Consider the following 13,182-nt stretch of genomic DNA (forward strand, 5'->3'; position numbering starts at 1 on the left):
ATATTTGACCTTTGTCAGTCAAATACTACTGTAATTTTTTCTTCAATCTATTTAATTTTTCATTAAATTTTTTAAAATATTTATTTTTTTTAGTCCCATAAGGTTGAGGGTAGAATTGTCATTTGCAGTGGCGGTTGCTATAAGAAGAAGCTGAGGTCGATATCTTCCCGCGGAGCATTTCTAGAATCCACTCGATAGGCTGAAGAAGGTTTGTTGCATTCTCAAAAACGATGGCTTCAATCTCAGCCGTCGGAGCACTTTCGAAGCATTTTCCGGCGAAGTCGGTTGCAGTGAGTCCGCCACCGCATGCATTTTCCAGCCGCCGCATAGTTTGTCGGAGTTCCATAGTGGAGTTGTCAACATCTTCTGGTCGGTGTGAGCAATTTTTTGTTTTTTTTTCTCCGTTTGCTGAAGTTTGTTTTTGCGTTAAATTTTATTTTGTTTGCTGAATTGAAGCGAGTAATGGAAATTTGGAGCATACGCCGCTGATTGACCGGAGACGGATAGTGTTATCCTCGGTTGGATTATTGGCGGCGGCAATTTTAAGCAGCCAACGAAGTGAAGCTTCCGATTCATCCAAATTTGCTGATAGTAATTTCCCCTTCCCTATTAAGATCTTATTTATCAGTTAATATTCGGTATTCTTGGCATAATGTTCCTGCATAAATTAGGTTAGAACTTAGAATTGTATATTAAGTCGAGCATATTAACTTTCGATATTCGGTCTATCAGCAACTCTGCTCAGTGAATGCTCGTGACAACATAATAACATGTTCACACATTAGCCTACATAGTGTGTGATGAGATAAATAATCAAATACCATCTTTTGAGTTAATTGAATATAATAGCAAAACCATCGTAGGCATTGTAAATGATAATAACAAACAAGCAAACAATGAAGTCCTTCTATGAATAAAAATCAGCCAGGTCTAATTTGACTCATTCGTTTTGATGCTTGAGAATAAGTTAGATTGGGCTTGAGTTTAACATAATATAAATAGCTTGTTTAAGTTACTTCGGCTTGTCTGACAATATTTTGGGTGCCGAGCTTGATGTTTACATGTTCCATGAAATATAGAGCTCAAGCTTGACAGAGATTATAGAACTTGAGTTCAAGTTTGTATGAACTGCCGAGTTGAGGTTCAACAACCCATCTAACAATTTAAGAAGGGAGCAATAAATTTATAACCTCAACCTCTGCCTACTCTTGGAATGCTATTGTTATTAATGACTTCAACGGAATTAGGATTTAATTTGAATTGCTCTTTTGAACATTTAGCTATTCAATACGTGTGAAATGATGAAGAGCATGCTTTGGTGCTTGGCTTGATTTGTAAACAATATCATACACATGAAATGATTAAACTGGATGTTAAGATCCGGTAAACCATAATATTGTTGCGCTGTTTAACTTGAATAATCAAGTAACTTATGGTCACAGAAAAGTGTACAATACGGTTGCTGTATTAACATTTGCACTTGAAAGAAAACAAATGATCTTGTACTCAAATAATATCACCAAAATGTGAACCTGTTCAAGAGGCCAATATGCAATCAGACCAGGTGATGTGATCTTCTCCCTAACATGCAGTTTATAATTACATGTTCACACATTAGCCTACATAGTGTATGATGAGATAACTAATCAAATACCATATTTTGAGTTAATTGAATATAATAGCCAAACCATTACAGGCATTGTAAAGGATGAATAACAAACAAGCAAACCATTATAGGGACCGGAGACGGATAGTGTTATCCTCGGTTGGATTCTTGCCCTGTGAAATGGTCATTTCATACATGAACTTGTGATATAAATTACAAGTTAAAGAAGTTAGATGTTTAACATGTGCTGTGATATTTTATTGTACATGCAAGAGGTCAGTGGCATCATAAAGATTTGTTTCTATGGCTTATCATTAAGAGGACTTGAATGGAAGTTGGATTTTGAAAACTTTCAAGGTTTTCACAGAATTTGTAGATAGAAATACAATGTAGGAAATAAGCATGCTTTATAGTTATCAAATTGTCACAAACCATTTATAATTTTTACTGGTGCTGTAGTTAATCTTATCCTAAGGATACTTGTATAGGAGATGGGTGTGGGTTCTTTGTATAATTCTCACTATTATGTGCAGTTTAGTGGCTTTGAAGACTAATTGTAGGCTCACTGTTTGAGCATACAGTGCCAGCACTGCGGGGAAAGGATTATGGCAAGACAAAGATGCGGTATCCTGATTATACTGAAACTAATTCCGGTCTCCAGTATAAGGTCATCTTTTAATAACCCATTTTTAGTAAGTCTATTTGTTCAGTATCCTGCATCTGTAACCTTGTTGTTAATCCAATGCACACAAAACTCTCAGGACTTACGAGTAGGAACCGGCCCCACTCCAAATACCGGTGAAACTGTAGTGGTAAGCCCATTATATCTATAGGTTGAATGACTAGATTCTTTAGATTGGTATGAAATTTTCCGAAAACCAAATTTGGTAGTTCCAGTTGGTATAAAAATGGACTACATATGTACACATATTTCGCTCTTGACCTTGGCATTCACAAATGTCGAATGTACCCATCTTATATCATGTGATATTATTTAGAAACCCTAAAATAATATTGAGGTCAACCTGACAATGATGCTGCTAGATTGATTGGGATGGCTACACAATCGGATATTATGGCCGGATTTTCGAAGCTCGCAACAAGACAAAGGGCGGCTCCTTTGTGGTATTCCCATTTCAAATTATACATAATCTGTGCAGATTCCCCTTCCAAGTTTTGTCACAGGAATCTGTTTTTGCAGGGCGAGGATAAAGATTTCTACAAGTTCAGATTAGGATCACAAGAGGTGGTGTGATCATTCCTCACATTTAAATTTGTAAGGCAAGGTTTTGCATGCTGTTGAATTCCGTAATCCCTGTTCTTCAGGTTATACCTGCTTTCGAGGAGGCTGTATCGGGCATGGCTCTTGGTGGCGTAAGAAGGTAACAACAACATATCATCCATCAAATGTTTATTTCTATCTAAGCACATGCTTGTCGAGTAACAGCAAATTGAGATTCTATGAGAGTGTGTTTTAGGATTATTGTCCCTCCGGAACTAGGATACCCGGAGAACGACTACAACAAGAAAGGTCCAAGGCCAACTACGTTTTCGGTAATTGGAGATAGATTGTTTGATGCATCCAAGTGAAGTGAGTTGTGAATTGTGATGAATGAATGAATGGTTTATGTTGACAGGGGCAAAGGGCTCTGGATTTTGTATTGAGGAACCAGGGTTTGATCGATAAAACTCTTCTGTTTGATATTGAGCTTCTCAAGATTGTACCAAATGGGAAGTCTACCTAACCTACCCTACCCTACCCTACCCTACCTCTCATGAGATATTCAAATCCCTCTTCAAACTGTAACTGCTGGTTGTCTTGTTGCAAGGGGTTGCTAGTTTGTTGAAATTGCAGCTGAGTTTAGGTAGTATATATATAGGTGAAGAGTAATTTTGATAAGAAATTTTATAATATGTAGATATATAGAAATTGTGAAAATAAATAAATAAATAATAACTTGTATAACTAGTACGTAAAGAAACATATGCAACACGTCACACGTCTGTAAACATACTCATGTATTATCTTTCTTTAAAATTTGGCATCAATAACGTGAAATGTATTATGTTCCGATTGAAATTTTAAGGTGAGATCAAGCAAATAGTATATACATACATGCACACATTTATTTAATATACAACATTTTGGGCATTGATAAATATATATATATATATATATTTATAATATGATCATGAGTTCAAGTACATATTTTTAGACTTGTATTATTGCATCTAATTTTGAAGCTATTAAGTTCAATTGGAAATTTACTATTCAACTTATTACCCTTTATTCAATATTTGTTTACCTTTATTACATCCTATTCAGGAGTGTGTGTATATATATAACACACAACACTCAGAAATGCAATTATCTTTCTTTAAACTATAATTTTGGTCTTGTACTAGGAGATCAAACCAAAAAATAAATAATTTTTTTATTCAAAGTATGAGATTAAAAATATATCTAAATAAGATTAAACACTACTATCAAACCCAAATTCAAACCTTCGTATGCCTGTACAGAAATATGACCCTTCACAAAAATATTTGCATGTTGTAGCCTACCATACGTGTGTTTGTTTTGGCACAATTTCAGTAAAAATACAATATCTTTTCTTACAATACGATCACATTAAAATACTAGAAAAATACAATATTTCCTCTAACAGAATATAACATCAAAACACTATCTAAATAAAATGTCAAATCAAAACTCCAATTTCAAATCAAAACCAAACAAAGCCCAATAATTCCATCATCATCTGCCCATATTATCATATCATATTATGTGTATTAGACACCCATATTATATATGTGTGTATGAAAATTCCTTGTCCATTTAGTGAGTTATCTCCCAATTAGATGAATAATAGATCAGAACAAACACAGGCAAGGCAAGAACACAAGATATAATTTACACTTAATCCACAGCTTATATAGCAATGACCAGAGAATATTCTGAATCAATTAAGTCAAAATCTTACTTCCAAAAAAAATCTCATAACACACTGTAAAGAAGAAGAAGAAGATGAGTTAAGAGTGTAACTAACCTCGTCTCTAAATATACTTCAACCCTGACAGATATTGTTGTCTGGAAATTAGATACTGCGCCAAGGAATATATAACTCCAAGCAGCCCCAAAACCTTAACCTGGATAAGATCTGTGACGATAACCGGGGGCAGATTCAGGGGTATAGTAAGCAGTGGCTTAGAGTCCGCCTGTTTCGTGAAGCTCCAAACGAATTGATTGAATAAAATGTGGCTCGGGATTGTCATAACGAGGAGGGCGAGGTTCTTGACAGCGAATATCCAATCAGGCCCCCCAATATCAACCCCCCACCCCGTATTTCCATGCCACACTTCTTCCCAGATGCTGTATAGCGAAGCCAAGGCGAGGTACACGGAGATCGCCATAGTGACCGGGAAGTACCTCTGCTTATCGCCAAATCCGGCGAAGAAATCCGAGTCCTGATTAAGCAGCAAAAGAATGGGTGCCAAGAAAAAGATCGACCGGTTTGATCCCCCAGTGAGATGCAAATTCAAGATCAGGCATATGGCGAAGCACATGACAGTGGCAACGTTGCCGACTGCTGGCATCCAGGCGCCCTCTGCAGCCATTCTTTTGATGGTAAATGTCGGCATTGTAGAGGCCCTGCGTTGCTTCATGAATCTTAATCTTGGAGGAACGGTAGCCAGACTGCCTTCTCCGGACTGGCTATGTCGAAGCCCGCCTCTGTCAGTGTGTTTTTCCCGCATGAGTGAAGCCAGCTCGAACTTAATCTCGAGGGCTATTAGCATGAAGATGGCTGCATACAAACCGAGAAGAGATGTCCTTGCACCTTCAACTGCAAGTAATGTCGCAATCTTGCTGTCTTCTTCAGCCATATCTTCGATCTCGCCGAGAACATTTTTGTTGATTCTCACCTGCCCTTCGAGTAAATATGTGACGGGGAAGAGTGCCACAATCAGAGCAAACACCCAAGGCAATAGCTTTGTGCTGGAGGCTGAAGGTAAATGCGTGAATACGACAAACACGGAAGTGCAGACCATGGTAACGATAATAAGAGCATGTAGAATTGCCGCCTGAAGAAAATACTCTGCAGATATGTAAATTCCAAGTGCAACTCCCAGAGCAATGGCGTAAGATGTCCTCAACTCAACTATGTACTTGATGGGAATAATGGAGGTGACAGCTGCAAGAGTGAGCAGGATGGCTATGATAAGCAACCATGATGGCCACGTAGGCTTCGAAGCCATGAAGCCATATATCGAGATATCATCAGTAGACTGACGAGCAGATCTGATAAAATCGGAGTTATAAGTCCATGCCAGCGGCACTGGTGGCTGCATCAGGACAAAGAGCAGACCAGTTGCTAAAAGCAATACCAAGTATCTCTTAGCAGCCTGCGATAAACAAAATAAATTTATCACATCAACACCATTTCTAACGCAAATGACAGAAGTAGGTGCATAAAAAGAACAGATAGCTAGTAAAATCATAGTAAAATCATTTGGGTCAATATTAACAACACTATCGTTTAAGGGCAATTCAAAAGTTAAAGCATTTTGAAGCTCTCTGAGATAGAAAAACAATCATTCAAACCAACTGCAGAGCTTAAACTGAAAGTAAATCAAGACATGCCCTGAATACTAAAACTGTCACATGATTGGCAAGTGATTATATCTGCTCCATTAATTAGAAAGATTACATAGTAGTATTATCTAAAATATTTCAGCTAATTTAAATATAATTGAGTATAAGATAATAAAAGGTACCATGACATGTGGAAAGTGAAGTGCAACAATTGGTATACAAGCCAATCCGATCAAGAGGATGCATGAGCCGAAAACCAAACCATCTGAGGGAGACCTTCCATTCCACCATTGAAGGGCTTCAAAGATGGTTTCACGGCAATACCAAACAGATAAAGCAACAACGCATGCATGGGCATAACCCTGCCAAGGTTTCATCTTTGATGCTGATTTAGATTTATCCCTGCAAGATAATCAAATAGGCGAATTTTAAACAAAAGAAAACATGACAAATTACATCAGGAATAAGTTTGTCAGTACCTGTAAAGCAGCAGCGGAGGAGATACTGCTAGCAAAAGAACAGCAGCCACCCACAACACAGTCTTTGATGCCACAAAAAGTAAAGACAGTTTTGCTGAATAAAGGCATATCAGAACCCAAACTGCCTTTGATCCAACTCTGTGATCTGCAGATAGTCTTCTCACAATGGCCAAACCAGCAAAAGTAGTCATCACAACCATATAACTTGGATACATTACTTCGTCATCCATCCCATAATAATACACATTTGAATAGTTAAAAAAACTATTTTCAATATGGCACAGTAACAATGCATGACTGATTAATCCAACTTCAGTCAAGAAACGGAATTTTGGTGGAAGAACAGCTACACCAGGAATTGCCATTGCCAGAATTATACTGCCAACTATAAGCTTACAGAAAGACTTCAATGGCATGCCCGCTATCCAAATATTCAAGCCCCAATAGTTATGCATGACAAACCATGCCACCATTAAGCTACCGAGAACAAAAAAAGCAAAGTATGAAGGCAAACTCTTCTTTGTGAAAAATCGAGCAAAATAATATCCGGCAACTGCTGGGAGTGGGAGGAACTGCATAATGAAAATTATTGGCTTTCAGCTATATGCTTATAAAACAAAACATTAAGGAGAGAGAGGTTTGAGGATGCAAGGTGTTTTTTGTCATGTTCTTTGTAAATAATTCTTCGAATTGACTTACATCTCCATGATGAAAAATGAAGGATAAAACACATTAGAAAATTTAGCCTACAAAACATGATCTTTCAGAAACACCAAGTCAGATATTCACAATGCAGAAATTGGGTTTCAACACAGGATTCAGTAAATGGGAAAAAAAAATACACCTCTGCAGATTACCAATATCTAGTTCAGCCATCGGAGTTATTTAGAAGAATCAATGCTTATTAATTCATCAAAATTACATATATTATCTATCCCAAGAAACATATACTAATATTTTGTATCTTAAGGTTTTATAGAAGTCTAAAATTGGAATTTCATTTTGACAGGAGTATCTGTCAGGTGATGCTAGCTGTTCAAAAGCTATGCACCAGTCAATAGAAAGCCCAGCATTACAATGCAATGATTTAATGAGATAAACCAAAGTGCCAGTCATAACTTTCCGCCGACATCCTTTTTGCTGCTGTTGATGTCAGGTTTTCTCCCCACCACTTTTTCTTTGTTTCCAAATTTATGGTTTCAGTGAGATTAAGGTAGCAGAATTCATGCTATTGAAGTTCATTACCCACCACAACAGATATCCTAAAATGTCAAATACATAAGAACGAGGATGAAGAGAGCAGAAAACAAAGGCTTTGAGATACACAATGGTAAGAGACTAGAGAGAATGTACTGCTTCAACAATCGCTACTATTTAAGCCCAAAAAAACAATCGCGGATGTACCAGGGAACTATTTATCCATTCCTACATCGCCTGATCATGTTTGTTTTACCTAATCATGTCTACTTGGGAAAAAGTGAAAAAGCTGAGCTAGCTATCATTAGGTTACAAACTATTCTTCTTGCTAGAAGGAAACTCACAAATATTATATGGAAAATTCCAAATAATCAAAATATTAACACGAGCAATACAGCATATAATATACATATGTGCACACACAAAATCCAAATAATGATCTGCTCAAATAGAGATGAAATACATACTAACTGATTTCACAAAGTTTAAACCATATATCAACAAAACCTATGCCAATGATGAGTAATTTTTGGTTGAAGGATCAAGCAGTGTTAGTTGCATACAATTGCAAGAAGCAGAACGAAAAATAAATTAAAATACACTACATAAAAACATATTCTCATCAGATGCATCATATTATGAGGAAACTAAAGATGCATGCTACAAATAAATTGATACAGAATGTAGTACCAGGATAGGGAATCCAACGACAATTGCTCCAGTAGAACTGACAACGATCGACAAAGAAGTAAAGGCCAGTGAGCTGAATGCATCAGATACCAAACCAATAGCATAAGTACCAGCAGCAACTGCACCTCCAAGCATTGTAACAGTGACTAACAGATAATTCAGAGGTGGTGGAACATGAATGTACCGTCCGAATGCATGAAAAACAACCCTGACCTCTAAGCATATTACAATAACTACCAGCGCCACAGCACCATTCACAAGACGAATGTTCTTCAGCTCATGCTCCTTCTTAGTAACCCACCACAGTGCCCCTCTTGTAGATGCGTAAAGTTGAAATAGAAATGGAATGAAGAAAAGCAGGAACATATCACAAACAGCAGCACTAGATGAAAATGCCACTAGATAGTGTGATGCAATGTGGAACAATAAAGGAGAGAACAAAAGATTCAAAGTGTGCACACAACTCTCGAGCTGACCAAGAATGAAATTATCATCAGGAACCTCACCACCATGGTAACTCAATTCCTGCTTCAATTTGAACGAGGACACACGAGGAACCGAGTAGAGCCAGTAGAAAATGCAGTTAAAAATCATCAGATAGTAAGCAGCATTTATCATACCAACGGCGGAAACAGTTGCCCAGGTGAAAAGCGTGGAGGCTATGATCGGAACAGAGGCAAACAGAACACGCTCAAGAGCAAGCACAATGGTGGGATACTCGATTTGTATCCACTTAAACTGAAGCGAAATCCAAACTCCAATTAAGAAATTCGTCAGTCCACAAGTTAGGGCAGCAGTGAGAGCTAGAGACACGAAATTGAAGGTGTTAAAGAGAGAAGAACTGAAGAAAAACGTAATCTGCGCCGCAAGTAGAGAAAACCATATGGCAAAGAAGGAGCCGGATTTGAAATTCATAGAATCGAAGATGTAAGCAACCATTAAACCGACGACAAGAGTGGCGACAACGGGCCCGCCGCCTAGGTCAATGAGAAAAGCAGCCGAGGGCACCAGCGCGATAGCAATTCTGGCGTTGTGGACGAAACTGGAAGGAGAAAACCTGGAATTCTTCATAGATGAACTGGTGCGTCGACCGCCGCCGGCGCTTCCGCCGTAATACATGGAGGCGGCAGGGCTAGGGTTGGGGTTTTGGTCGCCATTATAGGAGGACGACGAAGAGGGGAAAGAGGGGGCGCTTACCGAGGACGATATGTAGGGGCGGAAGGCCCGTGGCTGGAGCTCCGGCGGGAGCATATCGGCCGGCGGCGCTGAATAGCTTTCCGAATCAGATCGGAGTTCAGTGTAAGAATGGGAGTCAAAGTCTGAGCTCTGAAGATTTCGATGACGTTATTCCCATCAAAGGGAAGCGAGGAAACGGAATAGCGATGAACACATTGGAGGTCATAATCGTCATTTCGCTACCAAAATGGTGTGATGTGTTCCGGCCAATCTCAGCCGTTAATAGGTCCATCTTCAATGTTGCATGATTTACCGTCCAAATCTCGAAATTGTAAATTTACATTTTTATTTATTTACTGTTAACTTTAATAAACGTAATTGATTGCAGCTGTATGCTACTAATATTAAATTAAACACTCCCTCTTATTCTATATTAGTAAAATAATTATTACCCCAGTATAACACAATAATTTAATTAAAAAATTAATAAAATAATAAATAATAATATTTAAAATATAATTAAAATATATAATCATATTTTTTTAAAAAATAAATTATATAAAACAGATCGAAATGAAAAAAAAAATAGACATACAATTGAGATGAGAGTATATATTATGGTAAATTGTATAACGGTAAATTGTATATTACCTATTATATTTATTATAACTACATTAAATACTTATATTTTATTTATTGTGTCATTTTTAAATTAAAAGATGCCAAAAAAGAAAAAATGTATCCCCATTTAAAGTTGATCTTGAACATCTAATTATTATTATTATTATTTTTAATCTTAAATAACACTTTTGAATAAAATAAATAAATTATGATGGCTCTTGTGAATATTCTATAACTTAAGCTTGATAAAAAAAAAATAAAAAAAGAAAAATGCATTATTATATTTTATCTTCAACAAGGATCATGTGCTGAAATCTTTTTAATTCACACTTAAGATTTTAATTAATTTTAATTTATATAATGAATTAATATAATTCATAAAAAAACATATATAATTAATCATAGTTATTCGGCCGGCGCTGAAATTTCAGCACCCAATTCGTTGAGTTTTATCTTATATATGTCTTGTGTTAATTAGTAATCAAAGCAATATTGGTTAGCCTAATCAGCTAGTTCGCATGCAATTTATACAATACATTATTATTATTATTATATTTTACTTATCAACTTTAAATCTAGGAATTTATTTTTATTTCTTTACAAAAATATATATGTTTATTTATGTAAACTAATTTTTATATATATTTTTATTTATATTATTCAATATTATATTTATTTATAAATATGTCATTATTATTAGAGATGTCAAAAATAAGAATGGTTCGAAAGTCGGGTCCGATTAGGACGGAAAAAACAGTGCTTGAGTCTAAAAAAATAGGGCCGATATTTTTTGGGCCATGTTTGGTCCGGCATGTTAATGAATCAGGTTGTGTCTGGACTCATAAATGTCAGATCGTGTTTAATCGGCCCGTTTTTTAAAATTAATTTTTAATTTTTAATAAATTTATATATATTAATTTTTGAAATAAAAAATAAAAAATTATAATATTACTTGATGATTAAGGTCTTGGATTGTATATATTGGGTTGTGGGCCGGGGTGAATCCAGACGGGCACGAGAAGGGGGCTAATTCTTCACACTTTTGTAAATAGAATTACCATATTAAAAAAATTCTTGCAATATATCAACTTACGACAATAATTACATATTACAATATTAATTTTTGTATTATATAAAATTAATAAATATCAAAAAAAAAATTATTAAAGAAAATCCCCCTAAAAAATATAATCTCCTATTCGTTTGATTTTTATTTTTTTGTTTTTGAAAAATAGAGAATCAAATAGTAGAAATTTGGAATTTTGATCAAACGAAACATTGATATTTTATATCCGGGTCAAGTTGCCCAAATAGTCCCATTTGATCAATGGTAAGTAGTCCGGATTGGGCCGGATCATACCCCCCGACCAGTCAAGCTGACCGAACCAGTCCGGTTCAATCTTGGATCAGTCCTAATCATATTGGCCCGCGATCCAAATCCATTAAAGGCCCGGACCCAAATTTGAGACTAGGCCCATGTTCACTGTAGTGACCCGGCCCTCGATCGGGCCGGGCTGCTTCCTAGTTGTTCGGGTGGTTTCAGTCCGGTTCTGAATCTGATCAATGGTCTCTGATTAAATGGACGGTCAAGATTGAAACTTCATCGCAAATCTAACGGCTTGCGCCAATACAGGAATATACATGTACTATCGCCAAAACCCTAGGAGCACTTCTCTTGCATTCTCTGAGTTTCTTGTCGCTTGCCTCTTTTCAGCCGCTGCCGCCTCCGTTGCGCTCCGAATCAAAATGGTAGATTTGTGATTCGTTTACTCGCTGCTGTTAATATCTTTTATCGATTCTCAATTGAGATTCGTGTGTGCTTAACCAATGATGTTCGTGATAAGGTCCTTTCAAACGATTACGATTTGCTCAACCCACCGGCGGAGCTTGAAAAGAGGAAGCACAAGCTCAAGCGTCTCGTTCAATCCCCGAATTCTTTCTTCATGGTGAGTCGCTCATTCATACGCTTTAATTTTCGCGTTGTACATTTATTGTTCGTTCTGTTGTCGCTTTTTACTCAATACTCTATTCTTAACTGTAGGATGTCAAGTGCCAAGGCTGCTTTAACATGTAAGTAGGCATTTTCGCTTTATACCGTTATCTGAATCTCAAAAATTTTGATTTCTATTGAATGAGAAATTGATTATGTTTTTCTTCCAAAAAAAATAAAATGTTGATCTATGTGCAGAACAACTGTATTTAGCCATTCTCAGACGGTGGTGGTGTGCGGAAATTGTCAGACAGTGCTTTGCCAACCTACAGGTGGGCGCGCCAGACTTACAGAGGGCTGCTCCTTCAGGAGAAAGGGTGATTAAATCTAATGTTGCTTGATTATATATATACTCTCCTTGCATTCATGGTATAATGAATTACTAGTAATTGAATTCACAAGAATGTGAGAAAGTATATATATTTTTTTCTAATTCTTTATCTTGGATGCATGTATCAATTCGAATTGGTCGTAATTAACAGTTTTTGCTTTAGAATATGACATTGTTATTTAAACCCTTTGGTTTTGGGGTGTGATGGATGCTTCTCCTCGGTGCCTTATTGTAGTTTTCAATTTATTTTATTGAGATTATTTGTGCCCTGCAGTAGATAGGTTTTCTATTTTACAAAATTATGACTGATATTGTGATATATATGTATGTTGTGGGCTTTACAACCCTGTTGTGCATGCAATCTTTGCATTTTTATTAGATCATCTGAAAGAAGCAAGAAAATTTAACATATATATATATATATATATATTTGCACATACACAAGGAGATCTGTTATGATTCTGTTGATATAACTTGGTGACAATGAATGCAAAGGGG

At 36.5% G+C, this 13,182-nt stretch overlaps 3 protein-coding genes across 6 annotated transcripts; 2 read left to right on the forward strand and 1 right to left on the reverse strand.

Moving 5' to 3' along the window:
• Positions 1 to 152: 152 nt before the first annotated feature.
• On the forward strand, positions 153 to 3,677 carry LOC127245315 (peptidyl-prolyl cis-trans isomerase FKBP19, chloroplastic). The gene is made up of 9 exons (XM_051266137.1): positions 153 to 369; positions 457 to 591; positions 2,188 to 2,273; positions 2,368 to 2,418; positions 2,651 to 2,731; positions 2,808 to 2,852; positions 2,933 to 2,988; positions 3,085 to 3,160; positions 3,244 to 3,677. Exons 1-9 carry the CDS (start codon positions 231 to 233, stop codon positions 3,349 to 3,351), a joined length of 777 nt encoding a protein of 258 aa, XP_051122094.1. The 5' UTR covers positions 153 to 230; the 3' UTR covers positions 3,352 to 3,677.
• On the reverse strand, positions 482 to 9,973 carry LOC127245314 (uncharacterized). Of its 4 annotated transcripts, none has more exons than XM_051266136.1 (5): positions 8,567 to 9,973; positions 6,680 to 7,251; positions 6,383 to 6,602; positions 4,657 to 6,010; positions 482 to 658 (listed from the first exon to the last, which is right to left on the reverse strand). In XM_051266136.1, the coding sequence occupies exons 1-4, from the start codon at positions 9,815 to 9,817 to the stop codon at positions 4,664 to 4,666; spliced, it is 3,390 nt and encodes a 1,129-aa protein (XP_051122093.1). In that variant the 5' UTR covers positions 9,818 to 9,973; the 3' UTR covers positions 482 to 658; positions 4,657 to 4,663. The 4 variants fall into 4 exon arrangements, with proteins under 4 accessions (XP_051122093.1, XP_051122091.1, XP_051122092.1 ...); XM_051266134.1 differs by lacking the exon at positions 482 to 658 and adding an exon at positions 1,369 to 1,532 and having other exon boundaries at positions 8,567 to 9,972; XM_051266135.1 differs by lacking the exon at positions 482 to 658 and adding an exon at positions 1,620 to 1,779.
• Positions 9,974 to 11,991: 2,018 nt separating this feature from the next.
• LOC127245517 (40S ribosomal protein S27-2-like) lies at positions 11,992 to 12,904 on the forward strand. The gene is made up of 4 exons (XM_051266452.1): positions 11,992 to 12,112; positions 12,208 to 12,309; positions 12,405 to 12,433; positions 12,552 to 12,904. Exons 1-4 carry the CDS (start codon positions 12,005 to 12,007, stop codon positions 12,676 to 12,678), a joined length of 366 nt encoding a protein of 121 aa, XP_051122409.1. The 5' UTR covers positions 11,992 to 12,004; the 3' UTR covers positions 12,679 to 12,904.
• The last annotated feature ends 278 nt before the right edge of the window (positions 12,905 to 13,182 follow it).

This window comes from Andrographis paniculata, unplaced genomic scaffold, assembly GCF_009805555.1.
Source record: "Andrographis paniculata isolate CXL003 unplaced genomic scaffold, ASM980555v1 Contig22END, whole genome shotgun sequence".
Taxonomy (NCBI): domain Eukaryota; kingdom Viridiplantae; phylum Streptophyta; class Magnoliopsida; order Lamiales; family Acanthaceae; genus Andrographis; species Andrographis paniculata.